This window comes from Neovison vison, chromosome 11, assembly GCF_020171115.1.
Source record: "Neovison vison isolate M4711 chromosome 11, ASM_NN_V1, whole genome shotgun sequence".
Lineage (NCBI taxonomy): Eukaryota > Metazoa > Chordata > Mammalia > Carnivora > Mustelidae > Neogale > Neogale vison.
The window spans coordinates 3,267,036-3,293,892 of NC_058101.1; the positions used below are offsets into that span (position 1 = coordinate 3,267,036).

The following is a 26,857-nucleotide window of genomic DNA, read 5'->3' on the forward strand; positions in this document are numbered from 1 at the left end:
GCTCTTAATTCCTGTTCATTGGAGAATAAGGAAAACAATAATTTGACTCTATAGTTTACATATAATTAGTTTATATAAAATTATATATATAATATATAAATATATATAAGTATATGTAATATATAAATATATATAATATACATATAAATATATATTTATATATAAATATATATTTATTTAGACTCTATAGACAGTCTAAATAAATATAAATATATATTTATTTAGACTATAGAGTCTCTATATATATTTATTTAGTAAATAAATATATATATTTATACTTATATGTATATTTATATATATTTATATATAATATATTTATTTATAATATATAAATAAATATATATATTATTATATATTTATTTATTTAGACTCTATAGAGAAGGAAATACCCTAAAATTTGTGGCATTCTCTAGTGCCCCTGAATTTTTCTTCTCAGTGCAGAGCCTTTTCAGATTTGCCTTCCTCAAGGAAAAGCTAGTACGTCAAATAACCATATTAAGGTGAGCTCAGAACTAAAGACTGAAAGCTACTTCACAAAGTGGAGTTTACAAAAGTAAAGAAAAATCACAAAACCTTTTTTATTTCCAAAGGCTAAATGTTTCAATCATACTTTTCAACTGTGTGTTGATGAAAGTTTGATGAAAAGTTTGGAACAATTGACCTTTGTATAAAATACATTTGTGAAATACTAATAAAGTACGCTTGTGGAATTCAAGCCTATTTGAAACTTACTGACTTATTTTAGGTTCACATCCCTGCCCTGTCACCTGCTGTCACCTGCTGGCTGTGTGGCTTTGGGCACATCACTTAACCTTTCTGTGTCTCGGTCTCCTCAATTGGAAGGAAGAAACTAGAGTATCCGTAGTGTCTATCTCATCACATTTTTTGGGTACAGATTAAATGCAGTTGTCACAGAGTGACTGCCCGTCATCATCCCTTCCCCCACGGCCATCAGTACATACGGTATGTGTTTAGCTAGACGGGGAACAGACCTAATGAAGTCCCAGAGGAGGAGGAAGTTAGAGTTGGTGCTACGCATCTCTTCACTCCAAGACGGTGAACCCGAGGACCCTCTGCTAAATAAGTGTGTTCTTCCAGGACACTCGACGTCTGGTACAAGTATCTTCCCTTTGTCTTAAAGGTTCGTTGGGGGGATAAAGGATCTACTGAGGAAGGTGCGAGGCTAGAGAAAGCCAAGAACGCTGTGGTGAAGATTCCCGAAGAAGTGGAGGAACCTGTCAGGCCGAGACCGCCTCGGCCCAAACCCACATACCAGGCTCCTCAGACGAAGTGGTACACGCCAATTAAGGTCAGTGTCTAAGTTTTCTGTGACTTAACTGAGAGACTGTAGCTAGAGAAGCGATGACTTCCTTAGCCCCCCACAACCCCCAGGTAAGGGAGGACCAAGGGTCCAGCAGCCGTTCGTGAGCCCTTCTGACAACTAACTGTTTCTCAGTGGCAAGGACCTTCGTTTTTGTCATTTATTTTTGTTTGTTTCGGTTAGGGAAGAAACGAGAGGAGAGAATAAGACTTTCGCGTATTCATTTTAATGCTTTATTTAGTGACTAGAGGTCAAATACGTGCCCTCGGCATTTACAAATTCTGCTTCCCCCAGGGTCGTCTGGACGCGCTCTGGGCGCTGCTGAGACAGCAGTACGACCGGGTTTCCCTGATGCGGCCTCAGGAAGGCGACGAGGTTTGTATGTGGGGTGCGGTGGCCGGGAGCGGAGTGCCTGGGTCAGTATGACGGTATGTCAGTATGACGGAGGTGGTGAAGTCATAATCACAAAGAACTTAAAGCTTTCCCTACTCTTGGGGAAGGAACAAGTTGTTGTTGTGTGCAAGTTCCTATTACATGGGGCGCTTAATAAATGACCATCTATTGTTAGAAAACATCTTCAAACCATGGTTTAGCACGAGTCCTTTCTCAAGGGACACGTACACACTCTGGTCTGTCCGGCACACACTCCAATAAGCGCGCTCATTGCTTCAGCCTTTGACTTGGACTCGGACATCACATTCTGAGGTTTTGCCACTTTCCCAAGTGGGAAGGACAGACTTGGGATTAGTCGTTGGAGTCTTTCTCTACTGTTTACCGGCAGGGAGGCCCAGGGAACAGACAGAGCCTCCTGTTCCATCAGGTATAGATATATATTTCTGTGCTTTCAACACTGATGCAAGCTAATTTCTTAAATATATCAAAGTGTCTTTTGGTAGTCCTGCCTTAGCCACAGTTCCAGTCACCTGTAGTCAGCCGTGGCCCAGAGGCAGATAATCCTTCTTCTGACGTACGGCCAGAGGGCCAAGAGCAGCCTGAGGGCACATCACAATGACTCCGTCATTCATGTCACTTCCTTTCGTCACACAGACATTCTCTCATCTCACAGCATCACAAGAAGAAGGGTAGGTGCAGCACAATAATATTTTGAAGACCACATTTACATAACTTTCATTACAGTGTACCACTGTAATTTTTCTATTTTATTATTAGGCATTTTTGCTAATCTCTCTGCACTTAATTTATAAATTAAACTTTATCATAGGTGTGTATGTATGGGTTTGAACAAAGTGTACATAGGATTCCATACTGTCTCTGGTTTCATACATCCATTGGGGGTCTTGGGGTGTATCGCCTGTGGATAAGGGGAGACTGTAAAGCATCCTCGAAATCTGCCATGGTGAGATACACATACACTCACATTAAAAAAATACATACAACACATACATGTGTATACATTTTTCCTACCCAGGAAGCCTATTTGATGTTTTTTTTGTTTATGGAAATTTGGCTAGAATTCCTCTAGTGTTACGATTTCTTTAATATATCAGCACTATTTTTTGTCAGTGTAAGAAAAATTGCTGAAGACATTTTCTTACGTAACTGCGGACAGGTTTGGCTCAGACACAACACTGTCAGCAAGAACAACAGGGTCATTTCGTTGTGTGTCACCCTGAGCATCCTCCTGACCACCAACTCGGAAGTGAGTGAACTTTATTCACCTCAACTTCAGAGGAGTTGAAGTTCAGTCAGGTTCAATAGGCTGTTTTTTTTTTAAGGATGAAATGATCAAAGAAATTAGTAGCTATTTTGCAGTGCCAAACTAAGTTACGTTCAGTGTTACACACTTTAGCGTGGCGCGTCACATACAAAACATATAAATCTTTAAAATTTTACTTCTATGAACTGAGGGTCATTTTAAAAACATCTGAGTTCAACCATTTCGGAAGTCGGGTTTGAGAATTCCCCGCAGATCGTTGATCCTCTGCTTGGACAACGGTAGAGATGACACAGGCGGTGTATGAAGGAGCGTCTTTTGTTACCAGACCACTGTGGCTAAAAGAAAGTGAAAGGCCTAGTGGGGAATGTTTTCGAGAAGAAACAAATAGGAAGATGGGGACGGCTGGATGGATAGACGAATGGATGGGCACATGGAAGGCAGGAAGGCAGGAAGGCAGGATGGCTTTCATTTTCAGGTTTGCTAATTTTTATACCAGTTTATGCATTTCTTACATTCTCTGCTAATTTTCTTTTTGGCTTCTTTTGCATGACTGAAGCTTTTCAGTCGCTCTATTCTTATCCTCAGGAGCACAGTAAATATTGTTACCGACAAGGGCAACCATGGGACTCTGTGATATTTGTGTCTCCCCAAAATCTACACCACTCATAAGACACATAATCTTAGTAAATGAGTTGGTCAACTTTAAAAGACTTTATGGGAACTGAAATACATCAGATAATATCATCCAAAAAAGTACTATTTAATTACTCATTTACATAAAATCACAGTTGCATGGTGCAGAGGCATAATCTGTATGGACTCGTGAGCATCCCACAAATTTGATTTGAAAAAAGAGCAATAATATTTCTTAAATTCCAATACCTTTTTGCCATTATAGTATCTTTCATTTGAGAAACAAAGTGATTTACCTAGTGAGAAAAAGAGGACCCAGAGGTAGAGAAAGAATCAGGATGTAGAGCATATTTTGTACTGCTAATTTTGATGTACATTTGGTGTATGATATTAAAATGGGATGGTTTGCTTTGGTAACGCTTTGTTTATGCATGAGAAGAAGATCATGGGTCATCATTACCTTCTACTTACTGTGGCTAGTTAAGCCCTCAAAAATTACATGGACGGCTTTTTCACCAGTTCAGTATATGTAGACCTAAATTGTCTCCTAGGATTACATGGAGTAGAGAAAATTTTCAGTTTAGGAGACCAAGACGTGCAAGTGGCAGTGCTTTTACGCTTCTCTGGCTCTCTGTGTCGCACACTCTAGGTAACCCCGAGTGGAACCACTGACTGGGGAAACTGGTCTAGGAGTTTTCCGGACAGCTTTAGGTACTCGTGTTCACCTGCGATTGGATACCGTAGCACATGGAAGGGCAAAATCCATGTTCAGTCTTACTCCTGTGAAACTCGTCAGTACTTAATGAAAATACGTTGGGTTACTAGACTGTCACGAACGGCTTCGTGTGTGTGTGTGTGTGTGCGCGCGCGCGCTCTATAGGCGTACAGAGTAGGGATAATCATTGTCCTTCCAAACTTTATCACTTTTATTTCACAAACCTATTGTTCCATTAAGTGTTCCCATTGAACATTAGGAAATCGGTAGGGAGTGTTGTATCCGCTTAGGTTGGAGACATCGGTCCCCGGCAGACGTCGGTCTTGGCGTGTGGTTATTAGCTATTCAGCACAGTCTTTTTAGAGGAAACTTTCTTATCAACATATCAGTGGGTGAAAAGTTTTGCAAATCCCGTATTTTCCGGAGCTCGCGAAGCCTGTGCCGGCCCGGCCTGCACGTGTCGGAGGGGCCGCCGGGCCGCGCGTCCGAAGGGTGTGTGCGGTGCGGGAGCGGGAGCGGGTGCGGGAGCGGGTGCGGGTGCGGGAGCGAGCAGAGGCCCTGGAGGCGTTTCCGGTGGCGGGAGGCGCGGCAGTTGCGCCGCGTGGTCGAGACAAGCAAGAGTCTGTCCTTCGCGAGCGTTACCGGGGCCGTCGTCCGTCTTAAAACGGTCGGGGTACCAGGTGGTGGGTATTATAGAGGGCACGGCTTGCATGGAGCACTGGGTGTGGTGAAAAAATAATGAATTCTGTTTTTCTGAAAATAAATAAATTGGAAAAAACAAAAAACAAAAAACAAACCCAACACTCGGGGCCGGCGAGCCGAGGCCGCGCGGAGACCGCAACACGGCGGCGGCCGGGCTGGGCCGAGGCTCCCCCAAGGCCGGGCCGGGGTCCTCGGCGCGTCGTGGCGCGGGACAAGCGTCCTGTGTCTTCCCTGGAAGCTGCGTCCCGCGGGCGCGGCCTCCGGCGGTTCGGCGCGAGGAGCTCGTGGCGCGGGGCTCGGCCGACCCCGGTTTCCCCGCCGCGCCCCGACGGCACCGCGCGCTCCCTCGTGCGCGGGGGGGGGGGGGATGCTCCGACGGCGCCGCGCCCCCCTCCCCCCACGCCCGGCTCAGGCGCGGGCCCGGGGCGCGGGGGTGCGGGGGTGCGGGCGGCGGCGGCTGGCCCGGCCGTCCGCGGAGGCTGCGCCGTCCTGGCCCCGCGCGCGCTGCCCGGAGGCCCGAGACACCAAAGGCGCGAGCGCGGGCGGACGCAGCTGCGCTCCGCGCCTCGCCTTGGGCGCAAACAGAGATCTGACGGCGCCCGCCTCGGCGGCGCTGGGGGGCGCGGGCGCGGGGCGGCTCCGGAGACCGCGCGGCGCCGCAGCATCTGCCGCCGCGGGTCCGGGGGGGGCGGGGGGCCGCGCGTCCAGATTGCGGCCCCCGCGCCAGCCGCCGCCGCGGAGCCCCGGACGCGTTTGAAGGCGCGCATCAAACGGGCTGCGGAGCGCGGCGGGGGCGCGCCCGCGTTTCAAAGCGGCGTTTGTTGTGCGACAACAAGGGGGTCGATGAATCATGCATCGCCGCGCGGGCCGCTCCGGAGGGCGGGGGCTGCAGGCGCAGGGGCGGCGGGGAGGGAAGCGCGGGCGGCTTTGGAGCGGTTCCTCCGACCGGTTTCATCTCCGGGGGGCGTCCGGGCTGCGCCGAGGTCGCGCTCACCTTCGGCCGGCGCCGCGCCCCGGTGGCCGCGTGGACCCGGGCGCCGCAGGGGAAGGGCCGGGGCCGCGCTGGGCGGGTGGGTCTGGGCGGGTCCTCGCTCTGCTTTAAAGCCGGCATCGCGACTTCTCACCCGGTGGCGTGAAGGAGATGATTTTCAGACGGATGCACACTTTTAGCAAAACAAGATTTAGAAAAGTCCATTGGCTTTTTGGATATTAAAAATAAAATGTTAAGTCAGAAGTCAGGATTGCACGTTCAGGCATTTTTCTTTTTGAGGCGTTTCCCGCTCTGTCTCGCAGGTGCGGCCGGAAAGGGCTCCGGAACGTGCGCACCGAGCGGGAACCTTGCACAGCTCGTGACTCCCGCGCGCTCCCACGATGGGGCGAGAACGCGTTTCAGTGCGGGTCTCCAGGGTGCGGCAACGCAATAGTCTGTGCTAATGCAAACCGTTAGGTTTTTTTTTTTTTTTTTTCAATTTATTTATTTTCAGAAAAACAGTATTCATTATTTTTTCACCACACCCAGTGCTCCATGCAAGCCGTGCCCTCTATAATACCCACCACCTGGTACCCCGACCTCCCACCCCCCCGCCCCTTCAAACCCCTCAGATTGTTTTTCAGAGTCCATAGTCTCTCATGGTTCACCTCCCCTTCCAATTTACAGTTCGGGCGCCCTCACCTGAGGGACACCTGCAGGGTTCCTGGGCGCTAAGGCAAAGGCGTCCTCTGCAGCGCGAGGAGCCGGGGACAGGGGCCTGGGGGAGATGCTCGAGGACGGCCAAGTTCCCCTCCGTCCGCGGTCACATGAGCCGCAGAAGCGCGTAGTGCGTTTCCAGTTAAGCCAAGTGTATGTTAGGAGGACTTGATTCGTTGTGCAGGTAGGATTTTCAGGTTTGAAAAGATGGATGGTAGCTGCTTTAAAAAATGAAGTCATTTTGACAGAACCCAATGTCTGTCCTCTGCTTTAAAAAAAATCAATGAAAAAAAAAATCTGAGAACAAAGCACAGGTTCATTTAAAAGGCTCCGGAGAAACCTGGTGACCTCAGTGATGAAGGCGGCCCCCTTGTTCCCATCTCTGCTTCTGGCTTATGCTCACTTTGCCGCGCGTCCTGCTGCTGAGTTCTCCGGGTGGAAAGTACCGACCTGTCTTCCGGGGCAGCTGCGTCCCTGCTCCGACCCCCCAGGGTCAGGGTGAGGGCTCGCCTGCTTCCCTCACCCAGCGCTGGGGGCTCTTAAACACTTCATCTTCAGACTGAATCGCGTTCTGGTGGGAGAGGGCCTGGGCCCCTGCCTGTGAGCTCCCCATCGCACCCGCGAAATGTAAACCACTCGTGGGTGTTTCTGAACAGATTGAAACCTTCCCTCAAGTGATTTGATATTTCAGATGTTTTCAGTGCTTGGACTTCCGCGGCTAATGAGTGCGTTTTTACACTGAGGTGTTAGCTTCCTTCTTAATATTTTGTGTCCTGTAGCTGGACTTTGCAGTAGATTTTTTAAGAGCTGTAAGAAAACCCTTTATTTTAGGCTGGGTCATTGAGGCCTCGTGTACACAAAATGTTCCTGGTAGCTTCAGACCTTTTCTTTTTTGAATTCTTCAATGAAAGAATACAGGAAAATATCAAGCTTTTTTTTTTTTTTAGACTCAGGTGATTGCTTACCTTTTATTTTTGTAAGATCTGAAATTTTATATGATGGTTGAAACCAATTATGATTGACACGATTGGGAAAAACTACCGTCAGTTTTCTAGCCTTTGTGTTATCTCTACCGTCTTTCATTCTGATGATCTCTTGTCTATATTTTGGGGCACCCTTAAAATGCCTGAAATATCCTGCTTAAATCAGTAGAAGCAATTAGCTTTGGCTTATAAATATTTGAAAGATAAATTTTTTACTTGAATAACACATGGATATGCCGTTATTCCTGCAGTCCCACTGAATATGTGTGTGTGTGTGTGTTTACTCTGAATATGTCTGTGTATATCCACGTAGAACATATTTTCTCAGGATGTGTGTTACCAACTAATGCCTGTTTCAGTGGAAAATAATAATTTCATGAAACAGATTACTTTTTTGATACTATTTCTTCGGTTAAATAAAACTGTCTCTTAATTATGGATAAAAGCAGGCAAAAGTACTGGTTCCATTTGGTTCCCTCAAGTGAAATATAAAATATGTGAACTGTAATAATTTAAATTATTACCAAAAAAAGACTTATTTCTTCAAAGAAAGTATAAATAGAACCTGGATACTTAATTGGCTTCTTAACCCCCCAAGCCAGGCATAATTTGGATTGACTGGCCTCATACATATATTATGTATTGACTTATAAGTTTAGATTTTCTTGGTTAGATTTCTTGGTTAAAATCGATCAACCAGCTTTTGAAGGTCAAGAGACAAAAATTACTATATTAGTGTAAATACCCTCTTCTCAAATTAATGTGCTGATCTTAGAAACAAGCTTTTTAAAAAAATCATCAGTGAGTTCTGGCACACTAAAACAATACTTCAGAAAATATTGAGACTTAATATTGGTTGTCCAGGGCTAAATACATTATTTTCTTAGCCTTAATATACAGAATTGCTGTAGAACATCTTGAGGACAATGATTAAATCATCCAACTGGGAGCAGAAATGTCAGCACAGATACAGTTTTTGACTTTTTTTTAGCCATTTTGAGTACTTTATGTGTAGCCTTTTACAATTTTAATTATGGAGGATTAAATATATTTAAGTAAATCACTTTATAATTTCTAATAATTTATAAAAATCTAAATTATTTTGCATATATTAAATATTCAGCTTTCAATGTAGAGCTTAAAGGACCCAGGCCAACGAGGGAAAAAATGCATTAAATTTTGTAGACAGTTTATTATTTTAACAAAGTACATTATGTTGGTGCCTTCATGTCTACCAGACCCCCATTTGTAAGTTTAGTTTAAGGAAAGCTTTGTAACTCATTTAAGGAAATTGGCTTGACTAGGAAGCTTTTATTGCTCCCTTATTCTTCAAAATGAATTTATATGAACACATTATATAAATATATACTTTAAGGAGAAATAATTTTTTTTGCTAAATATCTTTCATTTTTATTTCTAAATAAAATAAAACACTCAGATTTTTATAATACACACTTCTAATCTCTAAGTAAGTCCTTTTTAAAAGTGCTTCGTGTCTTTATAGTTTCTGTTACTTCTGCACAGAAACAAATTGCAGCCTCTAATACCTGAGAAATTTGTAACTGATATAACTTTAAGGTATGGAGTAAAAATGATTTACTATTCAAACTTTGAGAGAAATTGTTTCAGAAATACTGGTGTACATTCACTTGTTTACCATTATATGACTGGATTAAAAATTTTATTTCAAAGGGTTCCAAGGAATTTCTTGAGTGTTGTTTTTTCTTTCTTCCTTTTTTAAAATTAATGAAGTTGAGATAGGTTTTACAAACTTGCTCCCATTTCAAAGCCATTGTACCTCTTATCTCTCTCCTTAGAGAGGTCTTTTCACTTCAAGAATGTGGAAAAAAAATGTATCTGATTTCCTGAACTTTAGAGTTCCATAATATTTCTTAGCAGGTTAGTATGCTGAAAATAGTTTATATTATACCTATATTTTAGAGTCTTCTCCAGTACTAAGCACATTTTTTAAAAAAGATTTTATTTATTTATTTGACAGACAGAGATCACAAGTAGGCAGAGAGGCAGACAGAGAGAGAGGAGGAAGCAGGCTCCCCACAGAGCAGAGAGTCCAATGCGGGGCCTGATCCCAGGACCCTGGGATCATGACCTGAGCCGAAGGCAGAGGCTTTAAACCACTGAGCCACCCTGGCGCCCCAGTACTAAGCACATTTTTGTTTTGGATCAAAATTAAAGTTTTCAAAAAGTTTTTTTCTTAAATCAAGCACGGTTTTCTGCTTACAGTAAATTCTTCTATTAGAACCATTTCCTGACACTAATGGTATCTTAATGAAGAGTTTATGATGAATTCAGTAAATTTTACTCAAATATCATTAAGATCTACCCTAATGAGAATGGTCTATACACACAAGGATTATATGGTTATGCAATTATCCACATAATATCTTGTCATATATCATATCCTATGTTGCTTATCTAACAAAGTAAATCCGTAAAACACATTTCAATAAAGAATTCAAATAGCACATTTATATCTATAGTGTACAGATAAAAGCTCTATCTAGAGTTAAGTGTGTTTACTCTTGGATTTCTTTCTCCACATCGTTCATTTCTCTCTTTTCCCTCCTCCTAACTTTGGTTGACTCCTAAGGTTTAATCCTTGGTCTCTTGTTAGTCTCACGAGTCACTGTGTTCTCCAGAGAGCGCCTGGACAGGCGCTGCTTCACTGCCATCATTAGACAATTCCTCGTCTCTCTTAAATTCTGCGGACTCCCACTGAGAGCGGATGTGCATTTCTTCTTGGGTGTCCTGTTGTCACCAGGTCTCTGCATATGGCTTCCAAACCGTAGTTACTACACAGCTTTTCCGGCCGTTGTTCCCTCTACCCTTCATCTGACGTATCTAAGTCGATGGTTCCCACAACTCAATGAACAGGGTCAAGACATTAGCTCTCTAATTCTGCATATGGAATCTTAGGCCAGCAAATCACAATATTTCACTATAATGCAAAACAATGAGCTATTGATGAATTTATGCGTTAAACTCTAGTGATTCTCAGGAGATACATCATTTTGACTTTATACACTTTAGAACTCTTGTTATCAGGACTTATGATTTTAGGTTCATGATTCTTCCCCTGAGACTAAGCTACTAAGAAAATTAAGACTTCAGAGCAGTGCTGAAATTTGATAAATTTGAGTTACTTCTTATAAAGATATGGCCAAGGATGCTGATATATAAAAGTGTTATTTATGTGGGGCTGAGATTTATCATTTTGGATGATAATTAATTTATAATTCAATCTATTGTACATTTCCTGAGTTACAAAAATAAGACACCATTTTCTTTTGGGTGGAATTCTGAATGGATAAAAGGTTATCATTTTTATTAATTCTCTTTGTCAGGATATGTTTCGTATGTTGTTGTTTGCAGTTGTATTGTTCTCTCTCTCTCTCTCTATCTTTTTTTAAGATTTTTATTTATTTATTTCACAGACAGAGATCACAAGTAGGCAGAGAGGCAGGCAGAGAGAGAGGAGGAAGCAGGCTCCCCACTGAACAGAGAGCCCGATGTGGGGCTCGATCCCAGGACCCTGAGATCATGAACTGAGCTGAAGGCAGTGGCTTAACCTCTGAGCCACCCAGGTGCCCCTGTTCTCCTCTTTTTCTAAATCAGATTTAGTCTTTGCTGAGCATTTGATCCAAGAAGAGTTTTCAGTGATTGGAGTTCTTGCTAGATCTGGGTTTGTCCCAGTGACATCGTATATTAATGGCAGTCTCTTCCATAATCGTCTCTGTGCGGAGCTGTATGTGGCTTATGCTAGCTCTGAGCGCCTTGTTGGTCCAGTTCATAGAAATGCTGGCTCTTCTGAGCAGAGAGAAGAGGGCTGATGATTGAATTCAGTTCATACTCTCCGGAAGAGGTGTGATGGCTTTATCTGTCCTCTGAATCCAGATTTATGAACTAGTCCTATGCTCTTAACTAGATTAGTTCCTTTTCCATTAACTGCTTAAAGTAGGCCAGCTGTCTGAGCTGTTGGTTGTAAATTTGCTAATGTCTACTTCGTTAATCTCAGATACAAAAGGCAACAGAGAACAGGAACAAACTTTTAGGACCTTGGGTTTTCACAGCCTGAAATGAGCGTGGAATGGTTACCGGAATGAGAAATTGAAGGGATAGGAGGAGGTGTCACACTGAGGAAAAGGGGATGACTTCTGTCATTAATCTTAATTAATTGTCAAGAGTTTTCAATCTGAGTTATTAATACTGAAGTTAAGCCTTTAATGCACTGTTCAAGCTTTGGCATCAGATGCTCTTTTACGAGATAAGAGGTTTAGGAGGGAGAGTAGGGTGTGTGTGTGTGTGTGAAAGAGAGAAAGAGAGAGAGAGAGACTTACATAAATATTTTCATTTACATCTTTCAAACATTTCCCTGGGTTAATATTCAGGCCTTCACCTTTTGACAGTTACTGTAGGGCAGTTAGGAATTATAGATAAGTAACAATAAATCCAAATAAAATCCCTAGGTACAGCATCAGCAGTAAATCTGAATGATATTACTTTCATGGTTACTAGCATACAAAATACTTCACTGAAGAGGAAATGTCGGATTCTGGGCTAAAACAGAAGGAGGGAGCATCAGGAGCAGAAAGAGGAAAACAAGGGAAGAAAGAGGAAAAACATGAAAAACGAGGAAGAAAGATTATTCCTCTGAAACACATGCATAGGAAAGTCAAGTGTTTATTTAGATAATAAGCTGCAAATTATATGTTTGTAAGGTTGCCTACTCCTCTGCAGTGAGGCATTAATCATTTGGAATGAAACTGACCCTTGAAATGACTAAGACATCTACTTAAAATCTCTTTTTTTCCCTCCCCCCTAGCTGTTCCATTCATGTTTGTCAGGTTAATCTTTCACTATTAAATCTGTGTTATTATTCTGTGATACTTTAAAATGTGAAATCACAGAAAACTCTATTATGAATATTTTGGCTATAGAAAAATGACTTGCAATTCTTCCAGATTAAATCTGTAAAAGCACATAAGGATCAAAATTTAAAAATACGGTTTCAGGATTAAATCTCATCTTCTCCATGCAAAATAAAAAAAACAAAAAGGGCTTCAGTGAAAATATGCAACACAATAAATTAGTTTTTACATGTATATCTGTCTTCTGACGACTGTGAACTAAAATTTCAGTAGCAAGTTATAGTCAGCGACTTAAATATTAGTGTCTACAAATTTGAAATCACGGATTTGGCTTGTTTATACTTTGCAGCAATATTTTCTTCTTTTCATTTTTTAAAAAGATTTTATTTATTTATTTGAAAGAGAGGGAGAGTGAGAGAGAGCGTGAGAGAGGAGAAGGTCAGAGGGAGAAGCAGGGTCCCTGCTGAGCAGAGAGCCCGACGTGGGACTCGAGCCCAGGACTCCAGGATCATGACCTGAGCTGAGGGCTGTGGCTTAACCCAATGAGCCCCCCAGGTGCCTGTTTTCTTCTTTTTATATTAGCTCTAAATGTAAATAGGAAAAAGCATGAAAGTGAAATAGTATTTATTTATTCACCTATTTATTTTTGTACACAATAATTATTGGAGAGACAAGCAAAAATGTGCACATGTCAACAGCTTAGCTCTTAATTTATAGTTTGTGGACAGCCAGTAAGGGATTGGAGCTGGGCAGTAACATGATCCTCTTGAAAGGTTTCTCAGATAAATTTGCGACAAGAGTGGAGATAATTTGTGTTCTCCTGTAGAGCTTAGCCCCTTTATCAATGTTTTTGTCTTTGTCTATAGTCCTTTCATTATGACTCCCGAAAAAGAATCATATAAAAATATTGAAATAGCAAGTCTCGTGGATCGTCAAGAAGTCAAGGGGTTTCTTGGATAAGGTAATACTTTTTCCAGTAGGAATCCTATTCTTTTTTTTTTTTCTTTTTTTTTGCTAAAGGGTTGATATCAACTTAGGTTTATTAGCGACCAAAAAAGAGTTTCATGGCTTCAGATATTTATCTTCATTTTTCAGGGGTTTTCTTCCTCGCGTCTTAGGGATAAATAGATAGATAAATGCAGCTCAGCTGTGTGATGCCAGTGTACATGAATGTATGTGTGTGTTCATGTGTATATGTTCATGCGTACTTGAGTGTTTATGCATCTAGTGCGGCAGCACTGCCTGTACTTGCTGAGGGCACTGCTAACTTCAGGAAAGAGGAAATCTTTCCTTTTAAAAAAAAAATTTTAAATTTTTAATTGACATCTAATGTATTATTTATTCCCAGGGGTACAGGTCTGTGAATCGTCAGGCTTACACACTTCACAGCACTCACCATAGCACATACCCTCCCCAATGTCCATAACCCCACCACCCAGAGGGAATCTTTCATAGGGAAGATTCAGAACTCAAATCCAGCTAACAGTCGTTGACTGCCTGCCACATGTGTCTTAGGTATGTTCTGTTCAGTATATTCAACTCTTCATTGTGCTCAGAGTGAGGTGTCTGTATTATTCCCATATTAGAGATGAAGAGTGTGAGACTGAGGTATTTAGTGAATATATCCAAGGTTATGTTGCTGGAAAGTAATAGAACGTGGATCCAAACCCACATTTCCCGGTTTCTGGTTCAGTGAGCGCTCCGTTTCACCCTGCTGTCGTTTCTCAGGGCAATGCTTTCTTTTCCTTCCTGTTCAAACAATAACCGACCGAATTAAGACAATTATACAGGTCGGGAAGTACTTTTAAAATTTCAGTTTTGAATCTGATTCTTTTGATACAGAAATTATTAATTTTGTATCAATGTCCATATCAATAATTTGTTTTGGAATATATACAGAACACATGCACATTATTCCCTCTCTATGTAATGTACATTCACTTTTGCATATATCTGTAAATAGAAGATAACATTTAGAAGTGGCAGTAGAGTTCTCCGAAAGTTAATAAGGATCTTTTACATCATAAAGGACCTGAGAAGTTGTATAATTTATTCTCCTCCCCGGGCCTGCAGTTCCACGCTCCAGAAAGAAGACCATGTTCAAAGGCACAAGAGGTCGGGCATATCCGTGTATTCCGGGAACACTAGTGTTCTAGCCTGGGACAAGAACCTGGGGATTAGGGAAGTAAGTTATGAGAAGAAGCAGGATTACAGAAGTCCTAAAGCCCTTGGTGACATATTGGTAAGATCATTACATTGGGAATCCAGAGGCTTAGATCCCTATACTGTCATTGATTAGCTTTAAATACAGCACAAATTGCTTCTTCTCTCTGGTCTTCAGTTTTCTGAATATAGAGAAATAAGTGATCACAAAGACATCTTTGAATTCTAGCAGTCTTGTCTTTTTTCCCCTAATTTGAACCAAGCCAGCGATATGAAGACAGGACTTTTCCCGCAGCGTTCACACGGCTATCCCCAGGACATTGTTTACTCTCTCTTAGCAGGCTTTAGTAAATTCTGATGAATAAAAAAATTTATGTCAGTAGAAAGTTCAGTCTGTTGTTTACAAACTTGTCTAAACTAATTGGTACTTTTTTAGTGATTAGACATTTTGTAAGCTCATCAATAATTTTAATACTACATACAAACAACTTGAAATTAATATAACACTGTATGTTAACTTCACTGGAATTAACGTAAAAAATAATACATACAAACATTTTACAAGTTACTTTAAAAGCTAAAATGTTGCACATATTCCTCACCATATTCTGAAACGTGTTGGAAAAACGATAACGATACTATGATTCTAAATCCATAATGGATACTCTGCTGCTATTATGCTTTAAATAAATTAAATAAAAATAACTGCATATGAAAGAAAGTAGAAAGAATACAGATTTAAGAGAGCATTTAAATTTTATGCCAGTTTTCTGTCTTTTTAAGGCTAGTCTATTTCTCACTGCTTTTCTTCTTTCAGAAAAAGAGAAGATATTAATGTGTGATATTAGATTATCTCTATTGTCATTTTGATATGTTGCAATTTGCTGCCTTGTGTCACAACTGCAAAGTAATTTAAACACAAATTTTCTTATATTTAGTGCTATTGTAAGCAGTGAAGTAGTAATGTGTTTCTGTCATTAAATATATATAACTACATGGAACCCTTCTCCCATTGGGTCACTCCGAAATTGATTTTCCAGCTTGAGTTATCAGTAGTGGACAAATGTTAAATGAAAATCAATCACTTTGATTTAAATTAACCAAGTACACTTCTATTAAGTGGTCTTTTAACCTTAACTAGATGACAACACTTTTGGTGATCTCTAGCCTTTAAATGCTTTTAACATAAATCTCTAAGGACAATGGTTTGATCATAGTTTTATTCTTATAGTAGAATTACCTTAACTCTTGATTGGTTAGATAAAATTATATTTTGGATATTATTTATAAATCAAACAACCCTGAATTAATATTATTTTAATATCAGATTCTTAGATCTTTAGTATTTCAAGTGTATATTAGAAATATTTCATTAAGAATATAATAGAGTCACTGGTGAGTGAGTGAGTAGTATTAACTTTCTTTGAATTTTAAATATGTTATTGGAAAATTTACTTTGCTAATTAAATTCTACTTTATGTTTCATATTTAATTGGCCAATTACACAGAAAATGCAGCACAGTTTAAAATTCACTGTTTTAGTTCTAATTTATAGGCTTATACCTTGAATTGAGAATGAAATACCAATGAAATTAGATTGAAGAGGCCAACATAGAAATGGAACACACTAGTAAACTATTCAAACAACCTCAGAATCACTAGTGACTATTTAAACATAATATATCCAAAATGTAAATATTAGGTATTTTAGTCAGTCGCACTGTTGGAAATATTGGGCTCAGAAAATCATTTGTGGATTGATTTTTGAGCATCTAGTTATTATGCAGAGACCAAGGCTTAGGAACAATTATAAAACATTTTCTTTAAAAAATAAATGAAATATAAGTAGTGGTAACAAGTCAACAGGTTACCCTTTTTTATTTATTTTTTTAAAATTTAATTCCAGTTTAGTTAACGTGCAGTGTTGCATTAGGTCCAGGTGTACAACACAGCGATGCCGCGATTCTGTGTCTTGTCAGTGCTCATCAGAGGACGCGCACTCTTAGTCCATGGCAACGGACTTTCTCCCACCGCCCCCCACCTCCCTTCAGTTTGTTCTCTAGTTAAGAGTTTGTTTCTTAGTGTGTCTCTCTTCATTCCTTTGTTTGTTTTCTTTCAAAATCCCACGTATGAGTAATATCATGTAGTGTTTGTTTTTCTTTAAGTGGCTTCTGTCCCTTAGCATTATACTCTAGCTCCATCCATGTTGCTACAAATAGCAAGATTTCATTCTTTTTCACGACTGAATAATACTTCATTCTCTCTGTGTACCACATCGTCTTCATTCATCTATTGATAGACACTTGGGCTGCTATCTAGTTGGGCTAATTATTGTAACTAATGCTGCAATAAATGTAGGGGTGCATGTATTTCTTCTAATTAGTGTCCTTGTATTCTTTGAGTAACTATGCAGTAGAGTGATGACTGGATCACAGGGTAGTCTGTTTTGTTTTTGTTTTTGTTTTAAGATTTTATTTATTTATTTGACAGAGAGCGAGAGCAGGAACACAAGCAGGGGGAGTGGGAGAGAGAGAAACAGGCTTCCCACTGATCAGGGAACCCTATGTGGGGCTGGATGTGGGGCTCAATCCTAGGACCTTGGGATCACGACCTGGGCCAAAGGCAGAAGCTTAATGACTGAGCCACCCAGGCGCCCCTGTTTTTTAATTTTGTACAGAAACGCCGTACTTCCTTCCCCAGTGGCTGCACCAGTTTGCATTCCTGTCGGAGCACTAGGGGTCCTTTTCCTCCACATCCTCACCAGCGCTTCTTTCTTGTGTTTCTGATTTTAGCCGTTTTGACAGGCGTGAGGTGGCGACTCACTGTGGTTTTGATTTCCATCTCCCTGGTGATGGGTGATGTGGAGCATCTTTCCATGTGTCTGTTGGCCATCTGGATGTCTTCCTTGGAGAGATGACTAGTCATGTCTTCTGCTCATTTGTTTAACTGGATTATTTGGGGTTTTTTTGGTGTTGAGTTGTGCAAGTTCTTTGTATATTTTGGATACTAATCCTTTACAGATACATCATTCACGGGATCTTCTCCCATTCGGTAGGTCGTCATTCAGCTGTGTTGGGTGTTTCCCTTGCTGTAGCTTTTATTTTGACGGAGTCCCAGCAGTTTACTTTTGCTGTTGTTTCCTTGCCTCAGGAGGCATATTTGGGAAGATGTCACTATTGCCAACTTAACAGGTTACTCTTAACGTTAAACTTCTAAAATCTTTCGTTCTCATCTATAAAATCAAACTAAAAGGAAGAGTTCCCTCCGGGGCTTGGATGATAACACAGTTCCCAATTACATTTTTCAAATGTACTTCATACCAAAATTCCTGTTCGCTGTAGTAAAGCCATAATTTTTAGTTTGGGATACTGTTGGGACTTTCTCATCATTTGTTATTTATAATCCCTGAAAAGCAACCTGCTTTTCAGGATGTTTCATCATCATTTTGGACGTCTTGAATTTATGTCAAATCAACTGTTTATTTCCCTGATTATCGTCTCTTGCTTCAGCTCTCATTTTGATCCATGGAACAACTGACCGCTTGTCGGAGTTCTCCTTTGATCTAGCTCAGAGCAGTGTGCCCCAGTTGTCCATAAAACCCCCTACCTGGAGTACTTTTTCAAGTGTCTCTCTTCTCAGGAACATTAGTGAAAACTGAGGCAAATGGGCTGCCATTACTTTTAAGACAAACCCCTGGCCTGCTTCCTTGTCAGTCCGCCTGCCGTCCGAGCTGTGCTCTCCTGTGCGCACCCTAAGTCTCTTAAATGTCACATGGGGCACGTCCTCATTTTAAAGCTGCCTTTGATTCTGTTTTTGATGAGGCATCTTGGAAGATTTTCATGTCATGGCATGCTGACATTTTAATTTTCATTTCTATATTGCTGAGAAAATGCCTCTTTACCAAATTGTAAGAAAGAGTAAGTCCGTTGTATTCCCAGGGTATCGTTCTGTGTGCTCCCTCTCATCTAAAGATACTAATATTAATAGTAATGACCAGACAGTTTTTGTAACTGAAAGTTACAGAATGTCCATATAAACCAAATCTTAAAGCTGAAGTTATGATATTTAGAAGAAACTGTTTTCTAATCCTTTCTAAACATTTACTGCTTTGCTTTTGGAATATTTTTAGGAGTAAGAAACAGGGTAAACACAGGACTAGTTAATTATATTAATATAATGGTAATATATGGTATGTAAGATTATAGGTGAATATTTGATTTTTAAAATTATTAATGCTAGAATTTTTCTTTTTTTGGTGTTTTGAAAAAATGGGCATTTAAACACATTTCCTGCCTTTGTCTTTTTTGAATATTTGGTTAAAATTGTTTTTATAACATTAGACTGAGAGGAAAATGAACTATAATCTTGACAATGAGCTCTTTTAAAAAAAGTAACGATTACTAGATATTCCCTACCTACCAGGAATTTAAGATCTAGTTGGGGCAGGTGATAAAGTAAAGCTCACAAAGTATAACTCAAAGCAAAGAAAGTAAAGTTCCCTTAACAAATAAAAACAAAAACATGAAGCCAACCTAAGAATCTAGATGGATTTTAATTCCTAATCTGATTTTCTCATATGCTATGGCCATGAAATCTATGGCAGTGCAGCCATTTTGAAGAATTAACATAATACTTTTGCTTTATATGAATTCGTAGTAAAACACACATGATTGCGTTACAGATAATGTGTAATATATATTTACAGCAAAGAATGGTATGATAGAACATTCAATTATACAGTTGCAATTCGACAAACAGTAGTTTAAAAAACTGAGCTAGAATTAATATGTGAGAGTCATAAAAATAAAATTACTCATTTCTTTGTCAACATTCACGATTTTAAGCAATTTTTGAGACCCCGAAATACTTAGTACACATTCCTCAATAAGACTGTAATCTACTTAAAGGACCAAGAATACACATATAGATAACAAAATAATGAAATACACAAAAACAAATTCAGGTAGTAACAGAAGAAATGTTGCCAAAGCGTTGCCTAATTAATTTCCAAATGAATGGTCTAGACATTAATTGCTGTTCAAGTTATCAGGGAAGAGCACTTCAGACTAGGAGGTAAGATGACAGTTTATAGATGAAGAAAGATTTGCGTTAACCTTGAAGGATTTGTAACAGGTGGAGAAGGTAGGAAAGTTGTCGTTTGTTCCACAACAGTGGTTCAACTATTTTCTTGAGCAAGTTCCAAGCTGTGTGGGGTGTATGTGGGGGGGTGGTTGTAGGAAATAAATCAAGGTCATATCCCGTTCTCAAGCATCTAGTGTATTTGACTTACACGTAGCAATCAATGTCCAGCAAATATTTATTGCTCTGTTTGTCAAGTTTTTTAAACCTTTCTGCCACACTTGGGGCGCCTGGGTGGCTCAGTGGGTGAAGCCTCTGCCTTCGGCTCAGGTCCTAAACTCAGGGTCTTCAGATCCAGCCCCGCTTTGGGCTCTCTGCTCCATGAGGAGCCTGATTCTCCCTCTCTCTCTGCCTGCCTCTCTGCCTGCTTGTGATCTCTCTCTGTCAAATAAATAAATAAAATCTTAAAAAAAAACAAACAAACAAACCCAAAACCACAAACCTTTGTGCCGCCAAAAAAAGATATTTTACTGAATTTTGTTTTCTTCTGGAAACGTTTTTAAGAAGTGTTAGCTTGCTGGTCTACACTCTATACACTCCTGGATGGGTTGAAAGAAAGAAGTCTGGGCTCACGCAGGGTCCACCCGGTGAGGGTAGAACAGGGAACAATGGGATTTCATCAGAGTGGGGAGGAGGAGGTAAAAGGGGCTCCTAACAGGACCTGAAGAGTAAGAGGCGATAGGGGGTTGACAGAGAGGATAGCAAGAGGAGCGAGCTCCTGACGATGGGCTGTGAAGTTGAGCTTGAAAGAAGTTGGAAATGCTTGGTAGGAGGTTAGAAATACTACATTTATTAAAAAAAAAAAAAAAATCTCCTGCGGCCATATTTAAGAGTCTGAGGATTGGTTCATCCCACTCTGTGTTGGTTATTTTCTCTCCTGTAGGTCAAAACCACATCTGTTTTATTTTTTTTTTAAATTAGAAATAGCTTCCTGACTGCTGCTTGGCAGATGTTCTCATTTTCCAGTTCTTTGCCCTTTTTGGTAGCATGAAGTGTATAAAAACGGAAGCAGCAGAGGGTGGGTAGGTAGAGAGAGCGGGCAAGGAGGGAGAAGAAAGAAGAAGTAGCAGCTTTGGTTCATCACATTCTGACGCTGCTCACTTGCCGCTGTTTTCAGCCGCTTCATTCTGTTCAGAGCTGGAGATAACAGAGATGTGGCTTTTCTTTGAAAGCCGTGAGAGTTTCCTCAATGAACTTGGGTAGTAACTGAGAGCCGAGGGTCTACAGGTTCTCGTGAGCGGTTGGGTCTGAAAACAGAGCGTTTCAGGATGGCGCGAACGATGATACTTGACGTGTTGAAGGAACGGGACAGAGAGTGACTGCTTAAGTCTTAATAGAGGGCGGAGGGGGCATGAATGCGGTACAGGGACTGGGGGCTCTTTTCTACCACCGTTTCTAAGACGGATGATCCAACGAGTCTTAAGATGACTGTTCAGTTAAGAGACAATGTAACAGATACTAAGATAATGGGTATCTAGTGGGAATGTTTTAAGGAATTTGCTAGTGATTTTGTGGACGTAGCCGGAACGGTGCGTATTGAGAGTGGACGGCACTGGCCTCCCAGCCGTTCTGTTCTCTGCCTCAGCATGTAAACAGATCATCAGTTGTGTGCCTTATTTTTTTAAAATATTGGAACATAATTCATTAATTATACTATTTTTAGGTTGATGTGTTTTCAGCAAAATTTTTAAGAGTGACATACGTTCCCTAACATGAAGCGGTTTTCATCTAGACTTGACCAACTTGTTAGTGGATATCTATCCCATACCTTCTGTGTGCCAGCTGTGTTCCGTTCTGTTTTTAATTTAATCCTTGTAAAACGTAGATTCTCCAATATACACTGAAGAGTTTAACAAAGATCAAACCGTGGTTTATTTAAACTCAGAGTTTCATGACCTCAGACCTCACACTTACAATACACTGGCGTTGTGCCTTATAAAGACATACTCCACCAAGAAGTAAATTCCTGGGGCATTGAAGAAGCAGATCTTACGTGCATGTTTCCGGCCATGTGATAACTTGGGTTTTCTAACCTGCTGTATTAGCCTGCTCTTTCCCAGGAAGGACCTCCAGAGAGGTGAGGGTTACGGCAGTACGGGTACCCGCCTGGGACGGTGACAGTGGCGGCAGCTGAATCCAGCCCTTGTCGCCATTAATGACCTGCCTGTGACACTTTATCTCAGCCATCCCTGTTTAGTGTACAATGTGTCCCATTCAGATAATTACTGCCTGTCATCCTTTATTTAACAGATGGCTCTTAGTCATCCCAGACATGTAAGCATCAGGTGACAGCATACCAAACCCCTGAGCTACTGGGCCTTCATCCTGCATGTGCGTACCTCTGTCTCTGCCTTTTCTTTCTCCCCGTGATGTTCAGACACACCTTATTTTTTTTTTTTTTAATTTTACAGAGAGATTACAAGTAGGCAAAGAGGCAGGCAGAGAGAAGAAGGGAAACAGGCTCCCCGCTGAGCAGAGAGCCTGATGCGGGACTTGATTCCAGGACCCTGAGATCATGACCTGAGCTGAAGGCAGAGGCTTTAACCCACTGAGCCACCCAGGTGCCCCTCAGATACACATTATACTTGAAGCATTTTCATTTTGTTGTTCATATTGAAAGCTCATCTCCTTGGTTTTTAAATAATAGCAAGATGTTAAGGGATAATGTTTTCTGAACAGAGAGCATGGCCAAAGGATGTAGAGTCTCTATTTGTCCTGCTTCAAATATTGGAGATAAAGTAGAAATTAGAGAATGAAATAGGACCCAAGGAAAGATGATGACTAAGTCCAAAGGGTGATAAATCTTGTACAAAGGGTATTATAAAGCAGATATCAAAAACTTTGTTTTAATTTAAGGATCTGAGTTATTGTTCCAAAGACAGTTTTATTTTCTTCTTTCCACCTTCCCTCCCTCCTTTGCCTTGCTTTGCTCTTTTTTCTTCTCTTCTCTTCTCTTCTTTTCAATTCTTTCTGTCTTTTTTCTGTCTGTCTTCATTTAGTTTGAGGGAGATATGGGATTCTAAATTACTGAAATGGAAAGGACCTCCATCATGATTTCAAGTCATTATAATATTGTTACAGTATTTATTGAATGTTTAGAAATTGCTTTGCGCCAGAGATGGAAGATTGTGACTTTTTTTTTAAAGACTTGTATTATCTTTGTTTTGCTTAAGACCCTACTCACAGGCATCTGTTATGGCTTATTTTACTTAAGAGATGTTAGTCTAAAATGTGCTTCTGAATTTCTGTGTATCTTAATTTGATAGCCTAAGAAAACAAAACAAGTCATGCCTGAAATTTGTAATAATGCATGCCTTGTATTCATTTTGTGAATGACACCCAGCTTTAGTGTCCAAAGTATAGATGCAAATATCAGCTTTTGAATTTATCAACTGACTGGCCTTAAGCAAGTTATAAAACCTCTCTGTACCTTAAAACAACAACAACAACAATAAAAAACCACAGAATTTTTCAACTGAAGCTTCTTGCCTGAATCACAGAACAGAGGAAATATTTTAAGGGACTGGACTCATTTTCATTCTCTCAAGGATGCAATATAGTGAGCGTAAGGCTTTGGTGAGAAGTTAGTATATCATATACAGATAGACACCCCCAAAGATCTTAAGGCACTCACGGAACCCTGGATGAAAAAAGCTAACGAGGCTAAAAAAATTTTCCACTTTATACATTTTGCCACTGTTTCTCTCATTAATTGAGAAAGGCTTTGGTTTTGCAAACCAGAAGTGAATGCAGTTGACTAGCAATTTATTTATTTTTCACTTCCCAGATTATCACTCAAGGAAAAGAAAGGTCAGTTTCTCTGAAGCTAAAATTTATTTCTCAGATATGTGCCTTCTGGATAGAGTATAATTTTATAACAATAATGAATAGTGAGGACAGAGTCTGTTTTTAGATTTTTAGAAGTTTGGTTTTAGGCTTATTCAAATTTGTATTTGTGATATTAAGTTTATATATTCTATTAACTTTGTCAGGCGACCTTTTTTAGAGCTTTGTGGTATACTGACAAGACACTTAGCAGTAGGTAGTTACTGTGCGTGAGGGTGCGTTTTGGCAGTGAGTCGTGTCATCACTCAACAGTGACCTTGGTAGGTGAGAGGGAAGGCAGGAGAGACATCCAGTGCCTCCCCAGAGCAGGTGGAGTGATGCGTATCAGAAGACACTGAAGATTTGTTGTCTGTGGCAAAGGAAACAGTTCTCGGCTTGTGTAGTAAGTGTTTCTGACATCACCCATGGTAAGAGTGTTTAGAAGCTCTAAATTAGAAGATGTTCTACTGAAATCAAATAATAAACAATTTTATGTTGTTTGTATTATGAGCTTGTCTCGCTGTTTATTCTTTGTAGCACTTAAAACATGAACGGGGTCATCCCAGACCAGTCTTTGTTGTCAGTAGGACCGTACTGCCCCCATAATCAGGTTTACCGAGTTGAGCTGGTTCGTAAGAACAGATTCAGTCCTAAGAGGAGGGGGTGGAGCCACGCAGTGCAATTATCATTTTTCTTCCAATTTCGTATTTTGCTTATGTGAACTTTCTTCCCCGTTTACGTCAGCTACTTTAAAATAAGACAAATGTGAATTATCCACTGGGCCCGAAATTTGAAGGAAGAGAACAATTCTGATGGGAAGAACGGCTCTCCTCAGGTCGCTTTTCTCAGTGGTCTTAACATCACCCCATCTCGCTAAGAAGTGGGGATTACAGTTCAGTTACTGTAGTTTGTGTCTGTTTGCCTTCGGCCAGAAGAAGCAAGCGTCTCACACACAGCAGAGAGTCACAGAAACTTGAAATACTGTCTCTGTGGATATACTGAGTCTTCACTTCAGCAAGAAGAGAGACGAAGCATGGTGCCCTTTTTATTTTCTATGCTATCTGCTGCTAAAGTTTTAGGGTTAGGATATGAACTATCTGGTGTATACCTTTAGGTAGCATTAACCATCCTAAGAAATAAATGCCTTCAGTTAAACAAAATCAAGGAGGGTAATCTGGCTTTCACCTGATTCTTTTTATCTTTTTCCTTTCCTTTCCCTTCCCTTCCCTTCCCTTCCCTTCCCTTCCCTTCCCTTTCCCTCTCCCTTCCCTTCCCTTCGTTTTCTTCCTTTTTAGTTGAACAGTTCGTGAGAACTGTAGGAAAACTATTTCCTGTGACGGTTCAACAGGAGCAGAGTAGGGCCGCGCACATTCAGAGACTGAGTGCTGTGGGGTGCTCAGTTCTGAGCCATATGAAGGGCCATTCCCACGTCAGAGACCCCCAGTGAACTGGGGAATTTCTCTTGAAACTGCGACACAATAGATTGTCCTTGTCCAGTCCTGCTTCCTTCGCAGGAACAGGGCTGTCTCTGAAAGCACTCCTGGGGAACGTTTTGTAGACACCGTAGAGTCTGTTTACAGGTGCACATGACCTCGCCGAGTCACTGTCGCTTTCTTTTCATCCCTGGGCTCTGTTCCTCATTGTACTATTTCCTAACTCTGTGCCCCGAAACACATTCTTAGACGCTCCAAAATGCATTTTCCTTTTTTCAATATTTAAAATAGAAATTATTACATAATAGCACTTGACCACACAGTGTTGTTTGGAGATTCGTTGAAATAGTGAAGCACATAGCCCAGTGACTGAAACCCAGAAAGTTCTAAATAAATATTTGCTATTATTATTTTTACTGTGATAATTATTACATTTCCCAAGTTGGTGGCCTCTGTTTCTTAATTTCATTCTAACTACATTTTCCCACTTTACATATTCTGCTTTCGAAGCGTTTCCTTTCCCTCCTCAGCTTTTTTTTATTTATTACATTTCAAATTTCAGGTCATTATGTAGTGACCAAATCTGGGATAGATATGGATTTATGTCTCAGAACAAATATACTAAAGTAAAGCCTATTTGTGATGGCCAAAATAAGTTTAATTTAGGTCTTAGTTGCTGTAATTCAGGCCTTTTTTTTTTAGATTTTATGTATTTATTTGACAAAGATCACAAGTAGTCAGAGAGGCAGGCAGAAAGAGAGAGGGGGAAGCAGGCTGCCTGCTGAGCAGAGAGCCCGATACAGGACTCCATCCCAGGACCCTGAGATCATGACCTGAGCCGAAGGCAGAGGCTTCAACCCACTCAGCCACCTGGGTGCCCCTAATTCAGACCTTTTTGACCACCTGGGGCTCCTTCCCCTATTCTTGTTGCATCAGAAGCAGGATGGTGCCGTCCTTCGGGAGAGTGCCAGGACAACACCAGAAATGGGTCTGAACACTGTGGTACGGAGGTACCTGATAAAAACTGAGTGTTTTAGTTTAACTTGGGTTGAGGATCTCCCATCAATATGTAGTAGTTTTATTAAGGCAGAAAATGTAAAATTGCCTCCTTGGCTTTCTGTTATGTCCTGTAAGTACCCTGCTTCGTTTCTGTGGAGAGTGCATGAGCCAGTAATACCTGTGAAATGCTGAGCTCATTGCCCAGCAGTGAGTAAATATTACCAACTGTTTTAGCCATTAGTTGTAATACAGAGGAAGTCGTGCATTTCTCCCAGTCAAATGATAAGAGATGGGTGCTGGTTGGTGGAGATCTGGAAGCTGGGATTGTAACGGGGATTCTGAGGAGTAAGATCATGCCATACTTAGGCTAATTGCTGCTATAGAAAGAAACTTTGAGGCATCTTCGTAAAAAAGAGATCGCCACGTTGAACTTCTGCACACGTTGCTTCGTGTTCCAAGTGGACTTCTCACCGGGCAAGAGAGGGGCATCTGCTTGCCCTGCATCCCTCCCTTCGGTGGGTGCAGCCGTGCAGGGGCAGAAAGGAGAGAGAAGGCCCGCTGTGCCCCAAGCAGCCCGAGGGTGGCTGAGTCCCGGCTGAGTCTGTTTCCAGTAAAGCTGCTGGAAGCAAGGGTCAGATTCCGGAGTGCAGTGAGTCAGCTCATGCTTTAAACACCAAGAGTGACCCTGTT

General features: G+C 41.0%; 1 protein-coding gene across 1 annotated transcript in view; it reads left to right on the forward strand.

The window, feature by feature from the left end:
• ANTXR2 (ANTXR cell adhesion molecule 2) overlaps positions 1–26,857 on the forward strand; it is a 146,844-nt gene that overhangs the window by 91,612 nt on the left and 28,375 nt on the right. Inside the window, exons 15-16 of the mRNA XM_044225894.1 lie at positions 1,142–1,309; positions 1,616–1,696. Of these exons, the coding sequence (XP_044081829.1) occupies positions 1,142–1,309; positions 1,616–1,696 (249 nt within the window). The remainder of the gene's footprint in view (positions 1–1,141; positions 1,310–1,615; positions 1,697–26,857) is intronic.